Source organism: Protopterus annectens, chromosome 6.part0, assembly GCF_019279795.1.
Source record: "Protopterus annectens isolate FY-2018-M chromosome 6.part0, PAN1.0, whole genome shotgun sequence".
Classification (NCBI taxonomy): domain Eukaryota; kingdom Metazoa; phylum Chordata; order Ceratodontiformes; family Protopteridae; genus Protopterus; species Protopterus annectens.
In genome coordinates, this window is record NC_056737.1 from 329,094,867 (window position 1) to 329,116,869 (window position 22,003).

Here is a 22,003-nt window from a genome sequence, read left to right on the forward strand (position 1 = left end):
CTACAGGCTGGGAACATGCACGATATTTAGGTAGAGGAACTGCAGGAGGGTAAAGCATTAACAGGCTACAAGAAAGTACATTATTCACAGCAGTGAACTGTGGAGAACATGGTACCTGACAACTTACTTTTTGGGGGGGGGGTGAGATTACAGTTTCAAAGGCTCTTACACATCCCGTGAGTATCTAGCTAGGGTTGTAGCTGGGTTTAGAGCAGCAGCAGCAGCATTTCATTAGAACAAGAATTTTCAGCGGTTTATTAAAAACAATTTATTGCTTTAAATTTCCAAAAATGGTTAATGAATTTTGTTCATCTTCATACATTTCACTGAGTCAAATGATGATCTGGGACAAAATCACTCAGCATAAAACTAAGGGTAATTGTGGAGTAGCCTTTCGGTCAGATTAGTATATCTATGGAAGGAAACTGGATTATCCAGAGGTAACCGTACTGGTAATGGGACAACCTACAGGCTTCACACAGACAGCAACTTGAGGCAAGGACTGAACCCCATACTGGAGCTAAGAGGTAATAATATTAACACTGTTTATTTCCATTAAGGCTAATATGTCTCATTGTGTAGCATGTGCTTTGAAAGCAGTTAGATTTTTTTTTTGTATACTGCCCACCTGCCAACTGTCAAGCTTCCTACTGGATTCCCATTTGTTTGCCTGTGGTTAAGGCAAGAGCTGTCCAGGGGAAGCTGACATACAAGCAGACATAAAATTTGTTTCTGCACTTGTTGGCATGCAGGCTGTGAGGGCATTTCTTCTGTGAATGACCTAATCCCACCTTTGATGGTGAAGTGAGCACTTGCATCATTGCAAAGACCACCTTCACCCTTTTGTTCATGCATGCATGTTTCTGCACATAGGTTTAAAATGGCTACCATCACCAGCTTGGTTGGTTAAGCTCTCTTCCTAAATGCACTGTCTTCTTATATGCCACCCTCCGGTAGAGGCTGTGTCAGTAGAGCAGTAGTGCAAGCTAGTCAGAATCACCATCCTTGTCTTCCTAAGGTGGACAAGCCCATCTCCACTGCCTGTGCCATTAAGCCCCTGAACTGCTAAATGAACTTATCCCTCTGTGCCACTTAATGATACTAAGCTGTTTATTATAAGCATTAATGTCAGTGTTATGTCATATAACATGGTCACAAAAGTAAATAAGAAAACTTTGTGCCAGTGCTTATTAAAATATAACAGGAGTTAACAGTGAAGAAGCAGGAAAAAGTATCTTCTTTTATACAGATCATTTTATATGTAGGGTTCAATGTCAGTTATAGGAAGAAATAGAATGATAAATGAAGCTTCCGGATGAATGCTCACAGTAACACTAGGTAGAAACATCTAATGAGTAACAGAAAATTGGAAAGGAAGGATTCCCACACATGCAAGAAGGAACATTTGGTTACTTCAAAAAATCCACAGTAACTCCAAAAAAGTACAGAAACAATTGCATTACTTCTAAAAACATTAAGCATTTTCTTGTAGCAAACATCATTTCTTCAAAGAAACAGATACCTACATTACTCAGTCCTAGAATGGCATTTTTGATGCTGTGGTATTACAACACAGTTACTTTATGAGAAATTGCCAGGTTTGTACCTTCCTACTGTGATCTGTACATGCAAAAGACTGCCTTGATTGAAAAGGTGAGAGAATTTTGCATAGAAGACCTAAGAAATATAAGATGTGATTGGTAACCTTATGAATGGCAGAATTACTTCAATTACTGTACTAACAAATAAGAGCTTTTAAATGTACACTCCCATAACTGGATTGATTTATTATTGGTTGGAATTGTTTCCTTTTTTACCAGATGACTCACAACAGCCATGTAATCCTTTGTGGACAAATCTCACAGTACAATCACGATGTTCCATACCCTCCACCTCTGCCCCCCAGCACTGAGGCCATACTACGAGAAAAACACATCACCAGGTAAGAATTTTGTATTAATAGTTCTATTCCTCTTGCAGTTGCATACTTTTTTTTTATCAGTAAACCATGTTTCAGGACAATGGCACAAACTATACATTGTAAGTGTTTCCATTTGTATTTATATTGTTTATTTTGGGAATCACACTTGTTCAAAGACATTTCTGCTTGGTCGTTCATAATCTTACTGTATTTGGTTCATAATAGGAGGCATCAGAGTTTATTGATCACCCCCAACATTTAGTAGTTTAAGCTTTTGAATAAGGGTCTTATTATGGTCTAATAGTGGGAATTAAGTAATAGTTATTGGGTTCCAGGATCTTAGGAAGTGGATGTGTATACTTTTCTCTGATAGTCTCCTTTGTTCTCCTCTGCTATTCCCTAACTATAGTTTTTGGCTTTTGGATGCAGAAGCTGTGTGTTCAGATGTGCTCAAAATGTGTCACACACTTTTTTTTCTGTTTGCTGCTGTTGCACTTGTTGGGGTGCCACAGTGGTGAGCTCTGTTGACTCACAGCACCAGTATATGGGGTTCAGTTTTGATTTCTATTTGCTATCTGCATCTTTGTGGGCATTCCCGGAGTAATCCAGTTCCCTCCACATGTCCAAAATGGTCCCTTTTCATAGCTGTGACAGTACATGCTGCAAGTCCCAAATGTATGAAAAATAATCTCATAGATGAATGGAGAATTATGGTATTTACTGTTACATTATTTAAGTGCACCCTCCTGTAGCTTTGCCAATATGCTAAGTCTGAGTTTGCCTCCTCCCTCTGTGTAGGAAGTATCATTTAAGGTACCATAATCACAGACTTAGTATATGTACCCCAAATGTGCTATTATCTTCACACAAGTCTGAAGATCACGATTATAGCTATTGGAATTACAAAGGGAACCCCTCCATAACACACTTTCAATTTGGGTACTGTAAATTCTCCATTTATACTTTATCTGAGCTTGCTTTTGAGGACAAATTAATGATTACAAATGATGTGCAAGGGTTAGTTTGGTTAGTCTTTTAATGAATGAATAAATAAGCCCTGTCTCTCACTATTTTTACTGCTAGGCAGTCAGTCTGGTAGTCAAGTTCACTTTCTGACATAACTGTTTCCTATATAGGACAGAACATACCTCTCAACTGTGCTGAATTCTTTGGTATTTAACGATTTTGAGGTCCAAATAATGGGGTGCCACGAATTTCTGAGTGGCCCCCTTAATTCCCAAATTTCACAGCATTTTTTTTTTTCAGCCCCTTTTTTGCTGACATCATCACGTGCAGAGGCATGATAGATGACGTCAGCATCATGACCAGCCTGTCGGAATTCGGCTGAGGCTGATTGAGTCTATATTTTCAAAAGTTTTTATGACTTGCACGTGTTACGAGTGTGTCATATCTCTCACTGCAGCAGCTCTGCAATCCATTTCCAAATCAGGGAGAGAGAGAGAGAAAAAGGGACGAACGAACATCCCGGACCGGACCAACAACAAAGTAAGACAGAGTAGTGTTTTTTATTTTAAAATAATACAAGCAGGCAGACTGGCAGAGGCAGCGCACAGAATTTTAAATAAAGCTGTTCTTCCTTTTCCTCTTCTGTCACCAGATAAGTGTGAATATTTCCTTGTTGTGCATTGCTGGTCAGACATTATTGCTTTTTTCTATCAAAGTGCCACTTTAGGCATATAATGGTTTTGTTTGAACATTTATTTGAATTGCAGAACAGAATGTGTCTTAATAATTAGATTTAGCTTGTATACGGTCCTTGTTTCACCTGACTAAAGAATTTACTTCTAGGAATTCTCACAAAATGTATGAGATCAGAAATTTAATTACATGTAGAAGTGAGAATACTGTTTATTAGTTTGCGCATGCCAGGCATTTTATGCAGCAAGACTTCTTGAATGTTCAAATCGCAAATATATGAAAATGAACGACTTCAGATTTCAAAGGATCTGTAATGCTGTATATTATATAATGTTGTTTTACACCATGGGGCCAGACTTTGTCTTTATGGTATTGCTAAGGTTCATATCAGAAGTATTCAGAAACAGGCAAGCAACGCACACAACCCTTCCCTGTGTGTCCGTAGTGAAGTACACATCTTATTTTCAGAGACAGAGACAAACAGTTCAAAGAAAATCTGTTGGCTTGTACTTAGACCTGTAATCCACAAAGAAGGCTCACATTGTCTCGGAGGACTCGCCTGTAACTGGTGTAAGAAATAAGTCCAATTGACCAACTCAAGATAGAAAGATACAAACATCCAGGGTCAATATAAAAATCATGGGCTAAATTTTTAAATGTTAATGAACAGACTTTTTTATGAATTGTTAATGGGTCACATGATTATTCTGTTGACTGTATTTAATTGCAGTTGATGAGGTTTTACATGGTTCTGAAGTCCAACATTGAGGGACAAAAGCACTTACCCATTTGCATTTTACTGTTTATATCTAGTTATTAGTGAGCTCTTTCTTGTGCATTTTTCTGTCGTGGAATTTTGTTTCTGGTGTGATTAAAACCTGTGATTTTTATATTGACCTTGGACATTTGTATCTTTCTATCGTGAGTTGGTCAATTGGACTTGTTTCTTACACCTGTTATGGACGAGTTCTCGGACACTATGTGAGCCTTCTTTGTGGATTACTGGTCTTATTTCTTGGCTGCACAGACACATGCTGTTTGGTTTTGCTTCCTGAGCTTATGTTTAGAGTTATGGATTCTGCTACTTCACTCTTTTTCTAAACTGTTGCCTAAATGGAGTTTAACCAGCAGAAAAAATGTTTTTAACAAAGTTTCTGCAAGAACAGATATAAAACTAGTTAGGTTGGACCCCACTCATTTTTTTAACTTGCCTACAGCTAGGTTGGACCCCATTCTTTGTTTTTTTACTTACATACTTGCTTGTAAATTTTATCGACTGCACAGATACTTCAGGCAAAGCTGTTCTTCACCTTTTATTTTCTCTTGAGAATATTTTGACTTCTGCTGCTTCTCATATTTGAAATATGGAATAGCAATGAAAGGAAACCTGAGCTACATGCAATACTGGGCCAGCATGTTTGCATCATTTTCAGAAGCATTCACAGGTAAACATTTTTGATGACTTACGGTAAGGACTGCACTCCTAACTGCTGGGACATTCTCAGACTAAGGTGTAGCAATTTGTCTTCTGTTTAAATGTTGCCTTATTTACAGGAATCTCTTTCTCACTCTTGCTTTTAAACTTTTGTTTCTCCCATTTACATTCTAGATGGATTTTCTCAGGTCTCAGACTACCTCCTTACTAACAACCTCCTTTCCAATACTCAGCATGGTTTCCGACCAAACCATAGCACTACCACTGCCTTACTCTCCTTTACTAACACTATCCTTCAGCATAAAAACAATGGCTATCTCTCCTCTGCTACTTTCCTAGACCTATCTAAAGCATTTGACATGGTCCCACACAAACAACTTATCTCTGTCCTCAATAACCTGTCCTTCTCACAATCAGTCACCAACTGGTTTCAGAGTTACCTGTCTGACCTCCAACAATCCATTGTATGGCAGAACGACATATCTCCCCAACTACCTGTCTCCATAGGGGTTCCCCAAGGATCCATCCTTGGACCCCTACTCTTCTCTGTTTTCACAAGTAATCTAGCCTCTGCCACCACACATGGCACACTCATACAATACTCAGATGACTTGACCATCATCTGCTCAGCCCAGTCCCTACCCAAACTGCAAAAAGTCACACAGAAAGCCTTTTCCTCTGTTGAAACTTGGTTATCTGATGCCCAATTAATACTCAACCCAAACAAAACTAAACTACTCATCTTCCAACCCACCAAACATACTCAAAACAACTCTCACTTTAACATCACAAAAAAAGACAACACCACTATATACCCAACTGAACACACCAAATTGCTAGGAGTTGAAATAGACAATAAACTAAAATTTGACATTCACATATCCATGACCATAAAAAACGTCCACAAAATACTAGGAGCGTTATACAGAAATAAGCATCTTCTCACCAAAGCAGCAAAGATTTCAATAGCAAATTCCCACTTTATCTCCACCATACTTTATGCATCTCCAATATATAAGGCAATGCGATCTAAACAAACTAGAGACCTGCTACCACAAAATTGCCAAATTCGCCACAGGGGCATCCTACCGTAGTCACCACTGTCTCTCACTTGCTGAACTGGGCTGACTTGAACTCCCTCTCCTCCTTCAATGGTATCAACTCTCACTCGCCCACAAACTAGTAAACCATCCACTAAATGTCCCATCCCTCCAGAATCTACTCCAACCCTATCGCACCACCAGACCACTAAGATCCAGCAACAAAAATCACTTGCAGATCACTAAAGCCAATAACTCTGCTGGTGAAGCACTATTCTCTTGCACCATAGCCAAATTATGGAACTCCCTCCCACCCACAATTACCTCCGTACCATAATGCACCCACTTCAAAACTTTACTAAAAACGCACCTAAAAACATGCTGGCTGTGCCCTTGCAACTCCCACTCTAATATCACCCACCCCATCCAGCCACTACCTTTCTTTCCACTCCACTAACTACCTTGATTATAGCAAGCTCAGATGCTCATAAGCCTAGTACTTATACAGCAGGAACTTCTTATTTTAACATTTGTTAATGTCTGTTATGTACTTCACAGATAAAGATTCTAGTTGTCTACTGATGTACTATGTTCTTCATCTGTAAATATGTTGTAAGTAATTGCTATGTAAATTGTTAATCGCTATGTAATCCAATGTAACTACTGTCTGTTTATTTTAACTGTGGAGCTTTTCTCCCCGGGCCTCCGCTGAAAATGGACCTACGTCCAGTCGGACACTCCCAGTCAACAAATATAAATAAATAAATAAATAAGGTGGTCAGAATAAGGTACCACCCCCTTAAATTATAGTATGTTGAGTTGACATTACTGAGGATTCTGGCATAATTGTGAAGATAACATAACCCGGTACTGCAGATTATCACTTGAATTAACTGTTGGGGATTTTCAGGCTTGACTATGATTGCTTAAATAAACTGAGGATTGAAATTTCACTTTTTTTTTTTTTTTTTGCTGTAGTTGATTCCCAGTTTCTCCACCTTCTTCCCAATGTTAGTGTACTGTACATCCTGTCTTTAGAGATAATATTCTGAGGATTTTTTTTGGTTCCTTGACATGGCCAAAGCAGCAGATCTGTAGCTCTACAGAGCATGACTGGTTTTCAGATCAGTAACCTAACCATTGTCTTATGCTATAGTAGTATGTAAGGACCATTCTGTTAACTCACGCAGTGGAGCTTTTGAAGAGGAAGTTAGTTTATGATGATTACTTCTGTTTACAGGGAAAAGCTATATGATTCCATTTGGCTAGTAAGCAGAAATAGTACTCTTGAGGGGAGGTAGAGAGTTCTTTGTGTTTTGTTTGTGTATTCACAATGAATGACTGTATGCCTGAGTAACCAATCCCACAATTCCATTGGAGTGGGTGGGGCTACATAATTCTGTATTCAAATTTTATGTTAATCAGCATGCTGATTTGTACCTATTTTCATGGGCCTTTGTCCAGATTTTTGATGTTTCCAGGTTGAGAAGTATGGGACAGAATGACTGTCTTAGTACATAATTTCCCACAATGTACTACCCACCTATGGTCGTCAGGCAGCAGTAATACATAAGGTGTCACCCTCACAGCACAAGTAAAAAAGTAGCCTAAAGGCCAGTTGATTCACCATTTTAACAAGCCACAATATGAGTCAAGCTGATTCTTAGGCTGTGGTCACTAACATCAGAAGTTCATCTCTCCATAACTGTGTGAAACAGACAGCCTGTAGCTGACTGTCTTCATTTATTGTGCTCAGAACAATGAGAAAGCAAATACTGCCTACTTGTAGTATATGAGGTGGGGGTAGTGCAGAGTATTGTATAATGTGCTTATATATGTTTACATATATAAATATATGGATCTACTTCATATGACTGAAAACTCAAAATATTGAATTTCATTTGACTGAGACCACAATACCTAATGTTCAAAATATTGAAAACTCATTTGACTGAGTCTCATTATACTGAAAGCTTACAATGCTAATTTTTAAAATAATAAATTTTAAGCCATAGACATGCACACTTAACACCACCAATGAGTAACTCTTTCCAAAACTTACCAAAACTTAAAAACTACTTACTTACCCTCTTAACAGAAACCAGACGATATAAAACCAAACTAGGTAGAGTGATACCCCACACCCCCTCCCAATGTGGGAGCTGCAGTCCCACACCCCCCAACTATATATATTAACTCCAGGATAGCAGTACAGTATGGAAAAGGGCATATAACTTTTACTTACTTTACAGTACTGTACACACTGCCACTACTGCCGGGAGTGCACAAAACGTCCACCATATTACTTTAGATGCTTCCTATAAAAATGTAGAGACACACCCACACTTAGAAACAATATAACACTACTTTCTATGCTACTCTCAGTATTCTTATGGTTTGTTACAGTAATGTTTTTTTATTTTTATCACAAGCAAGTCACAGGTGAAGACAAACACACCATGTCTGTGGCTTAAAATTCAGTATTTGAAGTTCAGCGTTGTAAGTTTACAGTATAATGAGACTCAGTCAAATGAGTTTTCAGTATTTTGAAAATTAAGTATTGTGGTCTCAGTCAAACGAAATTCAGTATTTTGAGTTTTCAGTCATGTGAAGTAGACCCATATATCTGTGTGTGTGTGTGTGTGTGTGTGTGTGTGTATGTGTGTGTGTGTATTTATGTATGTATATATATATATATATATATATGTATATATATATATATATATATATATATATATATATATATATATATATATATATATATATATATCGAGAGAGAGGTAAAGCTTTTTGCGACAACATTGATAAAGCTTCTTCAATGAAAAATAAGAGATTCTGTCGTGTAAAGGTGCTGCAATATTTTGTGTTTCATATTGTTGGGTCCATGCATTTAATTGTGCTTGTTTCATGCACCTGAGTGTGTTTCACACACACACACACACACACACACACACACACACACACACACACGCACACACACACATACACACACACACACACACACACACACACACACACACACACACACACACACACACACACACACACACACACACACACACACACACACACCTTTCCTTGTCAACCACTTTATTTTTTGCAGCTGTGGGACTTAGTTATTTGTCTTGCACTTCTGATAGCGATCCTTCTCTTTCCCTCCCTTTTCTACAACATCTCCCTGTTTCCCTTTACTCTCACATAATCCAAGCTTAAATTAAATTTAGTTGGTACAGTCATCTTCTGAACTGCATTAACTGACATTTAGGGGTTATTTTATGGCATTATGGATTAAGCCTACAACTGCTGATATGCTATTGGCTTATATATATTATTTATAAATCTCTGAACCTGGGTGAAATAACAGCAATGGTATACCATGAAAAGAAGAAAGACTATTTGCCCTTTGTTGTAGTAAAATGTGAAGGTCCTGTTTTTTACAGGGTCGGTTGATGCAGAAATTAGTATTAACCTGGAAGCAGATTAGGTTTGTAAGCTATAGTTTGTCACAGGAGATAAAAATCGGTGTAAGATTTTCTTGGTTTATGTGAACAAGTGTTTTGTGAGGAACTATTAAAACCAGTATTTTTTTTTCTTTTTGAAAAATTTTATTGAGCCAAAACAATCTTAATACATTGCTAATTACAGGTCATCAATAGTGTCAAAACAGTTTGTTGGCTGTAACAACAACAATCAACTTGAAGATTTACAGATTAACAATGCATTATAATATTGACTTTTTAAAAATATCTCCTTAATTACTTGACTATATTTATCATATAACAGTGCTGCTTTCTTCAGTGTTACACAACAGATGATACAGGGCCTCTAGATTCTTTTTTTTTCTGATAACCTTGGTAATAATTCCTTCTGACCCAAATAACTGTAACCATTGCAGTGCCTATCGCAACCCCTTTATCTTCATACTCATGAGCTCCTACCGGTAGTAACCCTCTGATAGGAGAATCTTTATGTTTAATATTTTTTCTTAGCTCCTTCCATCCTAACATATCTTTTCCTTTCTCACTGCCCTGTTGTTGACCCTGAGTGTATACTTTTGATTCTCTACTCTCTCTGTTTATATGTGTGTGCTCCTGTTTCTTTCACATTCTGCTGCTGTCTTCTTCCATAGTGCCCATGTCTTTTTATGGAGTCTGTTTCCCCTTTCTCCTGTAAAACATTTTGTCTCCTGCAGTTCCAGCTCCCTCATCAATATTATCATTCCGTTTAATGGAGAAGGTTCACTAGCTCTTCATTTTTTACTGCCTTTTTAGATTCCAGCCATTGTAATGAAATTAGACTAGTAGCTGTCCTAGTATCTCCCTCGCTTTTTTCATAGCTTAACAGGTGTTCTCCTTCCTCTTCTTCCCATTGGCTTAATCACATCTTTTCTGTGATCTTCTGTACACCTTGCCTAAACTTGCCACTAAACTCAACTTGCCACATCTGTAAAACGTCTCCAATCCCCAAATTCCTGTTGACATCTCCAGCAGATTGGGGATACCCCAAGAAACATTTGACTCAGTCTATTTGGGGTATAATACTTGTGCAAGCATTTCCATCCAAATATTTTGAACTTCCTAGATTTGGTAACTTTTTGTGGCATTTGGCATATATTTTATTAGTGTTCATTTAACTCTGTGTTCCCAATTATACTGTCCGATCTGGCCAACATTAGTTCTCTTACACATTCTTTTCCCAAGTCTAATATTGCTTTATACATTCTACTTACAATTTTAATCCTGGCAGTTGCCTTGGACCTGGCTTCCTGCAAAAATTGCATTATTTAGGGTTTTCTCTTCCCATACCTTGTTGTAGAATTTTATTGCTACCTGTTAACCATTTCTGGGCCACTGAGCTAAATATTTTAAAGTTTGTTTCCCCTTACCTATGGGTTGTAACTCAAAATTTCACCAGTGCCCATTTTTTTCTTTAAGCCCCACTCCAGTGACCTTATCTTTGTCAGTCTGTAACCGTTACCATTTTGCCTTGTTTTTGAAATGGCTCTTTTCCTCAGGATAATAAACAAATGCTTGCCCAAAGTAGAGAATTAAAGGGAGATATAAACATTTTAATTGCTTGAACACTCTGATTCAGATCAACTTTTACTGTTTCACATTTCTTTGTCATCCCTTTTATTTTGTTAATTATATCTGACCATGTTAGTTGAGGTGATTCACTTTCTTTTGCAGACATCCGGACGCCTAAATATTTAATCTTACTATGTCCCCACAGTCCTGGAATTCCTGTAGCAATTCAAAGGTTGATATATAATTAACATTAATTGCTTTTCTTTCAGTTTTATTTACTCTATATCCAGAAATCAAATTAAACTGCCTCAACATTTGGAAGAGCCTTCTCAAATCCTTATTTGGGTCTATCAAAAAAGTATGACATCATCTGCAGACATTGCTAACTTATTTCCTTAGATAATGTGGTCCACTCCTTAACTTCAAAAAAGCCTGATCTTCTGGGAAAGCAGATCCAAGTATGGAGCATACAGGAGGAGAGATAGGGAGCATCCTTGCTTGGTTCCATTTCCTATGAAAATACTTTGTGTAACTCCTCCATTAATCTTTATCCTCACCCCTGATCCTATGTGCGTTTCTTTGATCAACAAAATCAAGTCTTTTGGGAATGCAAATTGCCTAAGGGGTCTCCCAAAAGTAGGCCCAATGTGCTCTGTCCAATGCTTTTTCTGCATTTATTTCTGTCATCCGTAGGGTTTTCCCTAACCTTTCTACTTCCTGATGTATGATATTTGTTAACATGATGTTTTCAAATGTCTGTCTGTCTTTTACAAAGCCACATTGGTCTTTGTGAATTCTCTTTGGGGGCAACCCTGCTAGTCCATTTGCTATTATTGCTGTGAATGCATTATAATCATGGTTTAATACTGCGGTCTGTGTGACTGAGGATTTGCAGGATCTCTTCCTTTTGTTGGTATTACTGATATTAATGCTGTTTTCCAGGATTCCGGTACCCCTTTTCTTCCAAAATTACACTGAGTAATATATACCAGCCAATCACCATATTTCAATTGGAAGTCTGTCACTTCCTGGAGATTTGCATCCAGCTTGTGCTTTTCTCCAGTCTTGTATTTCTTGCATAATAATCCTTTAGGACAGTATCTCAGAGTCCACCACACTCAATTGTTGGAGTTCAAGCCCCACAAATTAATCCCTGGCTTTCACTTACCAATATTCATACATATTTTGCTCTTTGTAAAGCATTTCATAATAATCTTTAAATCTGTCCAATATCTGTTCTGGTTCTCTCAATAATAATCCTGACAGTACAGCTCTAATTTCTAATATTCCTCTATCTACTTTTTATTGCCTTAATTTACATACTAAATTTTTTTGTAGCTTTGGGGACTGCACAAAAGAAACCCTGTTTTAGGGCCATTTGTCAATTTAATACATCAGCCTCCAGACTTTCCTTGTTTTGTTCTTCGAGTGTGTGTAAATCTCTACTCTGTTCACCTGATAATTTATCTTTTTTCCCTTGTAACATTCCTAATCTCTTCATATTTAGTTTCCCACGCCTATGTTACATTTCCATTTCTCTTAATTCCTGTTCCTTTACTTCATCGTTTAATTTTCTTTTTATTATGTCCAATCTTTCAGTGGACTTTTCCTGTGTTTCAGTCAGTCCTTTCAAGTGCACTTCCAGTGAGTTCTGTGTCCTCTGCCTTTTCCTTTGTTGGACCCACCAACTAGTCCCTTTCCACCATTGTCCGTACTGTTTGAATGTTTTCCTGGGTTTCCCACTTCACACACTACTGGGGCATGATCAGAAATTATTCCTGGATGTATGTGTATCTGCTTGATCAAATAATTGTGCTCATGCAAACTGTCTATTTTCCACCAGTGGCTATGCCTACCTGAGTGATAGGTAAATGTGATAAATGTGATCCTGTCGAGCCTTTGCAGATGTACATCTCGCAGGCTTTTCACGTGACAAAGTAACTGTAGGTATTTGCCTTCTGATGTAACTGTGCTCTAGACACCCCCCCCCCCCCGTTTACATCTGCAGCAGTTGTTACTGTGTTCTAATCTCCTCCCATAGTAAGCATGCCTTGGTGAAAGTTTATTATTTCATTAAAAGTTATTTATTCCTGGAGGGAGGTATATATTTCCTAACATAATACTCTTGCTTCCCTGGTTGCCTCTTAACATATTTCTTCCCCTTAAATCTTTCCTGGTTTCCTTTATATCCAAGTATGTGCCGCTTTTAATTAATGTTATGATTACTCTTTTCCTCCCACCCATTGCAGCATTAAAAAAAAACTTGATAATGCCATCTGTGTACTAAACTGTTACTTTTTATTCACATAAGATAGGTTTCTTGAAGCATTATTATATTTGTTCTCATCTCCCTAATATATATTACTCCTCTTTCCCTCATCTACTAGGCCATTTATATAAAATTTTCAATGCTATTTTGCGGATAATTTTATGCCCCTATTGCCATCACCCCTGTAGATCAATATGTATGTATACCTTTAAGAAGCTTTCCAGGGGCTTGCACATGTGTATAAATAGTGAGCATACATGAGCCTCACTGCCATTTTGTAGTAAGCTGTTGAGATGTAAGCATGCATGTCTATGTAGTCTGTCAGTTACTAAGTTTGTTTATATTTTGTACTGATGCTATCCATCCTGATGTGTTTCTGTGTAATAAAGCATATAAACAAACTACCCTGCCTGTTCATCTTCACTTGTAAAACAAGATGAGCGACATGTGTCAGAATGGGATCCAGATTCAGGACCGAGAGGCACTCAGTTAATGTTGGAGGAATATAGAGGAATGGATCATCCCTACTGCATGTATAACTCACAAAAAAAGGTCAGAAACGAATTTCAAGTATCAAAACTTACTTAAATGATCTCTTACTCACAAAATATAAAACAAAGCACTCAGAATGCTCAAAATGAATTTCTAGTTAAACAAAATGTCCGAAACTGCGACATATTGATAAAAATATTCAACATAACTAAGGAAAATGTTTGAAATAAAGTCCGAATCACATAAAATGGATAAATAAGGAAAAAGACCGCATATTTTTGCGCTATGAGCTACTTTTCACATTAATTAAAGATATTCGAGATATCCAAGGTGTAAGAAGTGCTCGCAAGTTTGTGTAGTATTACAGGACAGTTATTTTGCAAAATACAGCCATATCAAACCATATTTCGCTAAGTACAGTATTTCAAAAAGTTTATTGAGCATTTGAATGTTATTACAAGTACTGGCTGTTTGTGCATGTTCGTATATAATTACAAGGGTCATATTTTCAGTGTGTTTGGGCACAATTTGTTGGAATGGCTGACGGATTTCGAAAACCCGGTCCACTTGTATGTAATAATAATATTGCAGAGAAATTGAGAGTGTTTGAGTAAGAGTACGATATTTTCATACAAGCTGCATTTTCTGATAAAGATGACCATACAAAGGCATTTATTCTGTTTAATTTAGATGGTTCAGAAGCCACAGAAAGAGAACGTTCATTTCTGTATGCACCTGCTGTGTGTGCATGAGAAGGGGAAAACCATCATATAATGGTACCGGCTAAGTCAAGGGAAAACCCCGAGAGCTTAAAATGTAAATTTAGAGAAATGTGTAACCCCCAAATGAGTATTACAATGGAAAGGCACTTATTTTACACAATAGATCAAAAGCCTGGTGAAACCTTTGCAGCATATATAACTGGCTTGAGAAGCAAAGCTAAAATGTGCAGATTTGGTGATTTATGGGATGAGGTGATAAAAGACAGACTTGTATCTGGTATTAAAATTGATGCTGTGAGAGAGATTTTGCTTCATGACAGTGATTTAACTTTGAATAAGGCCATAGAGATTTGTCAGATATATGAGCTCACAGAAAAGCACACAAATATGCTTACAAATGAGAAATGCATGCTTCCAGTATCTTCTACAGCTAATGTGGATAGTATGCAGCACATGGTTAAAAGAAACAGGCCCAAGCACATGGCAGGAGCTGTGAGCCCTGCAACAGTCACTGGTAAACTCCATAGTCTTCTAGCAAATTCCAGAGTGTGCACAGTCTCAGTGAAGCACAAGGGTGAGTCAGCAAACAAGCATAAGAGTGAAGGCACATGTTCACCTAGCCTTATAGTCAATTATCGTAATGGTGGTGGTAATCATAAGTCTAAAAGAGAAAAGTGCTTATCTTTTGGTCAGCAATGCCACATATAAAAAGTGGAAACATTTTCAAAGGTTTTGTAAATCAATAGGGGTTCATTATTTTGTTAAAAGAGAGCATTCAAAGAGATAAGTTGATCAATTAGAAAGCTGTGACCCTACTTTTTATGTTGATGGTGTGTCAGTGCTTCATGAAACAGTCAATGCAGTAGATTTATGGGCAAAGAATGAAGTATTTTGTACTGTTCAGATAAATGGAAGACCCATAGACCTCAAAGTTGATACAGGTTCAAAGTGCAATGTTCTATCAGTAGAAACATTTGCTAGAGTATGTGCTGGTGAGAAGGTTGATTTGGCAAAGTGTGCGAAGCTTGTTGCTTATGGTGGCAAAGAAATTCAAACTGAAGGTTTAGTATTGCTTTCATATCACTTTGCCGGGAACATCTATGACTTGCAATTTTATGTGGTCAAAAGGCACGTTATTATTAGGCCTCAGACACAGTTTGAAAATGGGACTAATTTAATTTAATAAGGAAATCCACCATGTAAGCTTAAAAGACAACTATTCTAATTTTGCCCAGTCTGCTTTCTGTACCTATGCTGATCTTTTTGAAGACAAACTAGGCAAACTCCCAGTTGTATACTCCATGAAGTTAGATGTAGAGGTCAGTCCAGGTAAAATGGGGCAGCAAGGTATGATTTGTCCAGTTGATGAACCAACTGAATGGGTATCCTCCATGGTTGTAGCTCGGACAGAGGCACAGGGAACTAATCTAAGGGGATGGCAAAAGCCAACACATTCTGGCTAGGCTTATAAATGCCTTCGAGCAGATAGCCTAGTACCCACCTATGAACCTCTGAACCTATAAGAAAAGCTTAGATGATATCCAAATATGTATTGATCCACAATATTTGAATAAAGTGTTGAAAAGACCTTGTCATCCATTGTGTACAGTCAAAGAAGGCACTGCTCTCATACCAAATGCCAGTTTTTTTCTGTCTTGGATGCAAAAAGTTCATTTTGGCAAATTTTGCTTGACTGAAAATCTTCATTGCTAACTACTTTCAGTACTCCTTTTGGCAGGTATATATTTTTGAGAATGCCATTTGGAATAAATTCTGTCAGTGAAGTCTTCCAGCGTGCAATGGAGCAATTTTTTTCTGGGTATCAGTGTGCTATTATAGTAGATGATATTCTGGTAGGAGGTAATGGTGAAGCTGAGCATGACAGAAACTTAAAGTTCTGGAAAGAGCACATGAAGTGAATCTTAAGCTGAATCCTCGAAGTGCAGATTCAGGCTATGAGAAGGTACTTATTTTGGTCATTTATTTACCAGTTCAAGCTTACGACCAGATCCTTCCAAGCAAACAGCAATTCCCAAGATGCCAGCTCCAGACAATGTTCAAGCCCTATAACATTTTCTTGGCATGGTTAACTACCTAGGCAAGTTCATTCCAGACTTGAGCCAACATTCAGCTCTCTTAGCGACTCTAACATGTAAAGATGTATTCTGGTCATGGTCAGAACAACACCAGAGAGCGTCTGATGTCCTGAAACAGAATATTGCCAGTTCACCAACTCTCAGATACTATGATGTGCACAAACTAGTTACTCTTTCTTGTGATGCTTCAAAATTTGGTCTTGGTGCAGTCATTCTTCAAGAGGGTAGACCAGTAACCCCTGCATCGAGAACTCTGGCACAGACCAAGATGCAGTATGTGCAGATAGAGAAAGAGATTTTGGCAATTGTGTTTGCATATTCGAAGTTCCATGATTATGTTTATGGTAGAGCTATCCAAACTGAAACAATTCATCAACCTCTACTCACTATTTTGAGAAAGCATATGCAAACAGCTCCAGCCAGATTGCAACACATGGTGCTGAAATTGCAAAAGTATTATTTAAATCTTGTCTACACGAAAGGCAAACTTCTTTATCTTGCTGATACTTTATCCAGATTGCCCAGAAATACCACTGAACAGCATGAAAATGAGCAACTTGATTTTGACATCACAGAAGCAACAAATTTTTCCTCCACACATCTTGAAGAGCTTAGATGTCATACAGCCTCAGATGCAGTTCTTCAGAAGCCCAATCACTTTATCAGTCAAGGATGGCCGTCAAATCAGTCTTGCTTACCAGTTGACCTTCAGCCTTATTTTCTTACAGAGATGAGATTTTGTCTGATGATGTTATCATCATGAAAGATACAAAAGTTATTGTTCCAAAATCCTTGCAACAACAGTATATTACTATTCTGCATCATGGCCACCCAGGAGCAGATTCTACCAAAACAAGGGCAAGAAGACTAGTATTTTGGCCTTCTATGTCACAGGACATTTGAGTGTGTACTTTCATCTTGTTCTGTATGTAATAGTACTAAGCTGCACCAACAGAAAGAACCACTTCAGCTAAACCAGATTACTGAACTACCTTGGTCGACAGTAGCTACAGACATTTTCAAGTGGAATAGTCAACATTACTTGGTCTTAGTAGATTCTTATTCAAATTGGTTCGAGATTGACCTACTTCCAAATCTAGTGTCCAGTACTGTCATTACTAAGATGAAGCGTCATTTTGCAGTCCATGGTAGTCCACACACAGTTATTTCTGACAATGGTCCACAGTTTACAAGCCAACAGTTCAAAAGATTTGCTGAAGTGTGGGACTTTATTCATGTTACAAGTAGCCTTGAGTATCCACAGTCAAATGGTTTGGCAGAACAAGCAGTTCAAAGTGCGAAAGAATTACTAGAGAAGTCGAAACGAGACAATAGTGATGTTTTCTTCAATCTCTTGAATCTCAGAAATGTTCCTTGTGATAAACATCTTGGTTCACCTAAACAAAGACTTCTGTCGAGACAAACCAGAACCACATTACGAATTAGTAGCAAATTATTGGTTCCATGTGTCAAGAACAACAGATCAGTGAAACCCATTCTGTTGAAGAAGCATCTGTCCCAGAAGTCCTATTATGATAAGACCAGCAAACCACTCAATCCATTACGAGAAGGGGAGATAGTGAGGATACAAATGACAAAACATTTTGATCAGATTGGAGTTGTAAAAAGTGTATGTGAAGAGGCGAGATTGTAAATTGTGGAGTCGCAAGGAGCAGACTTTAGGTGGAATCAGAAACATTTGATCCAAATTTCCGAACCTGTGTTACAGTATCATACCTGCGAGAAAGACTCTATATCTCAGAGCGAGTTATCCAGCGTTCCAGTTCCAGAGGACTTCCCAGTAAATATCCCTGTTCCTGAGAAGAATCCTGAAACTCCAGAATCTGTTTGTTCACCAATGACTGTCCCTGTTGCTAAACCTAGTTCTAATTGCTATATCACTAGATCAGGTCGCATTTCTAGACCATGTTCCAGATACATGGCAACTTGGACATAAGAACATGAATGTAGTATCTATTTTTTATTGTCTGTACAATTATATTTCTCTTTTCTCAAATGTCATTATGTAGTGGGCAATTCATTAAAGAGAGAGGATGTAGATCAATATGTATGTATACCTTTAAGAAGCTTTCCAAGGGATTGCACATGAGTATAAATACTGGGCACGTGCAAGCCTGACTGCCATTTTGTAGTAAGCTGTTGAGATGTAAGCATGCATCTGTGTAGTCTGTCATTAATCAGTTTGTTTATATTTTGTACTGCTGCTATCCATCCTGATGTATTTCTGCGTAATAAAGCATATAAATGAACTACCCCACCTGTTTGTCTTCACTTGTAAAACAAGATGAGTGACAACCTCTTCCTCCATTTCTGTCAATTTCATGCAAATCAGACCAACTAGACCATCCTGTTCATCTGTTTTGTATCACTCTTTTTTTCTTATTTGTGTTTGAGTATACAGCAACTACTTCTGAAAACTCCATTGATATTCTCTGTTTTCCAGTGCTGAACATTAAAATTATATACAGTTCCCCCTCTCCTCTTATTTCTACCTTAAATTTATATCTCCTCAATGCTGCACCTTGATCAGTCCATCTCCTTTTATATGGTCCAGCTGCCGTTTTCCCCATTCCCCTATCCTCACAATGATAAGTGTTTTCCTGGGTTTACAACCTTATGCTGTCTGTTTTTAAACTGATCTTTCCCCACTGTGAAATCCTTGTTACCTAAGTTTTATGTCTTAATTTACATTAACTTCTACCCCGGATCTCACAGACATCATAAATATGGTATCCTATGGTCAAGTACATCAGTGTAGCCGTTGCTGATATTTCTCAGTAATTTCTGGCTCTCCAGGGATTAAAAGCAGTTCTGATATACCTCTCTTTCTATTCTTATCCTTTGGGCCACATTAATGAACTTACTGGGTATTAATCTTGCAGTGTATCTTAGCTTCTCTGCATTTCCTAGTATCTTATGAGGTCTGCTTATTAATGTAGTTAAAGCCTTAAGTTTCAGCATGTGGCCTCACTCTGTTATGCAGCTGTTTAGGCTTTTCTCATACTTTAAATTTTTCCTTAAAAATAAGCAATTAATATAGTGTGATTTCTAATATTATGGGTTATTAGTATAGTGATTAAACATATTGTGCTTTCATAGGTTCATAGGTAAGTACTAGGCTATCTGCCCAAGGGCATTTATAAGCCCAGCCAGAGTGTGTTGGCTTTTGCCACCCCCTTAGATTAGTTCCCTGTAGTGTGCCTCTGTCCAGCAGAGCCATTAGTTCCCTGCGCTACTGTCCGGCAGAGCCACTGCAGTGATCCCCGGGGTAAATTTTCTGTTTCCCATCCACCCATCAAGGTTTCTCTTGAAGAGTGCTAGGGAGGGGCTCTGCCTGATGTATATTGAAATCCTATTCCAAAGCATGGGGAGTCTCTGGGATAGGAATCTATCCCTCCAGCATGTCCTATTTATCGTTGTGGTGAGGTTTATATCTCTAGAGCGTGTGGCTCTCCAGGATTTGTTTTTTTTTTAGGTGGAGCATGTCCATCAGTTCTGGGTTGGACATTGCCTTGTATGTCAGGCAGAGATCACCTCTGAGTAAGTGGTATGCAACCGAGTACAGCTGGAGTTTCTTGAGTCAGGCTGCATAGGGCATCTGTTTGAGGCCAGTAATCCTCTTGGTGAGGTACTTTTGTGGTCTTTCCAGCTGTTGCAGGTGTCTTGTAAGGTACATCCCAAATGGGGCGTTGTATTCTATGATGGGTCTATTGATGAGTAGAGAGGCACAATAACCTCTTTTGTTCTAGATGCGAACCCTTTTGTGATTAGGTGGGCCACATAGAAGGATTTTCTAACCACCCTGGCAATATGATTATCAAAGGAGAAATTACTGTCTACTTGGGTCCCCAGATCCCTTATTACATTTTCTGTATTTAGGGGACTACCACCTATGTGATAGTTCACGGGTACTTTGTTTTTTCCAGGGGATGACTATGCACTTTTTGGCATTTAGCTTCAGGCCATGATTTTGACACCAGGTATCCATCTCAGTGAGACCCATCTGGATGACGCCTGTATCAGCCGGAGAATCAGTTATGGCCCCTAGTTTGCAGTCATCTGCGGACATGGTCAGCCATAGTCCTCCTATGCTTGCCTGTACCTCTGTAAAGTATATACCGAACAGGAGGGGGTCCTAGGACTGAGCCCTGGGGGATGCCACTTAGAGTCATAGAGCCTGCAACTCTCACCATGTGGGTTCTATCCATGAGCCAGCTGGCAACCCATCTCATGACGTATGGGTTTATGTTCAAGCTGGTGAGCTTGTCTATAATACTAAAATGGGGAATGGTGTTGAAAGCCTTTGCAAGGTCTAGGTAGGCTGTGTGGACTTCGTTTCCCTCATCTAATGCCTTGGTAACCGTCTCAAAGAAGTCCACCAGGTTTAGGAGGCATGATCTGCCCTTAACAAAGCCAAACTGGGTAGGGTCCAAGGTTTGGAGGTTCCCAATGTCTCTGTTAATGAGTTCCATGATGATGCGTTCCATAGCCTTGCAGACCAGGCTAGTCAGGCTTATAGGACGATAGTTCCCAGGGTCCTTTGTGGCTCCACCTTTGTGGAGCAGGATAACTGTTGTTGTGCGCCACTCTGTGGGTACATAGCCTGTAGAGAGGCTGAGTTTGAACAGTGTGTTTAGGTGAGGGGTTAGTTCATTTTGAAGCTCTTGTAAGACACAGCCTGGGACATAGTCCGGTCCCATTGAAGCTGTGTTTTTGGCTTTGGATAGGGCTGTTTTAACCTGTGTGTCGGTGACTGACTGGGCCCTTACATTCTTCTGGTATGGTTATGGGCCCTTTAGGGGGTCAGAGGGGGTTGAAGTTTGCACTAAACCTGTCTGCCAGAATGTTGGCAATATCAGTTGGTTCAGTGTATTTTGTGCCATTCTGCACTAACTCAGAGCAGATCTGAGAGTTTCCACTTAGATTCTTGACATAGTTAAAGAATGCTTTGTAGTTATCTTTGGAGTTATTGGCAATTTTTCTTTCAAAACTAGCCTTGGATGATTTAATGAGGGATCTTAGTTTCTTGCTGATACTGATCAGGGATGTCTTTCCTTCTTCAGATTTTACTCTTTTCTGTACTAGTTTCCTCCTCCTGTTGTATAGCTTGTTTATGGCAGGGGTCCACCAGACTGGTTTCCTTTTCTTGGAGGAGTGAGTCTTGGTTTTACTTGGGATAGCACAATCCATGCATTCCTGCAGATGCTCATAGAGTGCCTTTGTAAAGGTTTCAGCAGCTTGGACAGGATTGTCCTTTAGCATGGGGGCTGTGAACCTTTCCACCTCGGTCTTAAGTAATGTGAAGTTTGCTTTTGAAAAGT

General features: G+C 38.6%; 1 protein-coding gene across 1 annotated transcript in view; it reads left to right on the forward strand.

Annotated features, from left to right (window-relative positions):
* Positions 1–22,003, forward strand: part of LOC122804301 (prostaglandin reductase 2-like) — a 332,343-nt gene that overhangs the window by 216,542 nt on the left and 93,798 nt on the right. Inside the window, exon 7 of the mRNA XM_044074091.1 lies at positions 1,821–1,942. Within this exon, the coding sequence (XP_043930026.1) occupies positions 1,821–1,942 (122 nt within the window). The remainder of the gene's footprint in view (positions 1–1,820; positions 1,943–22,003) is intronic.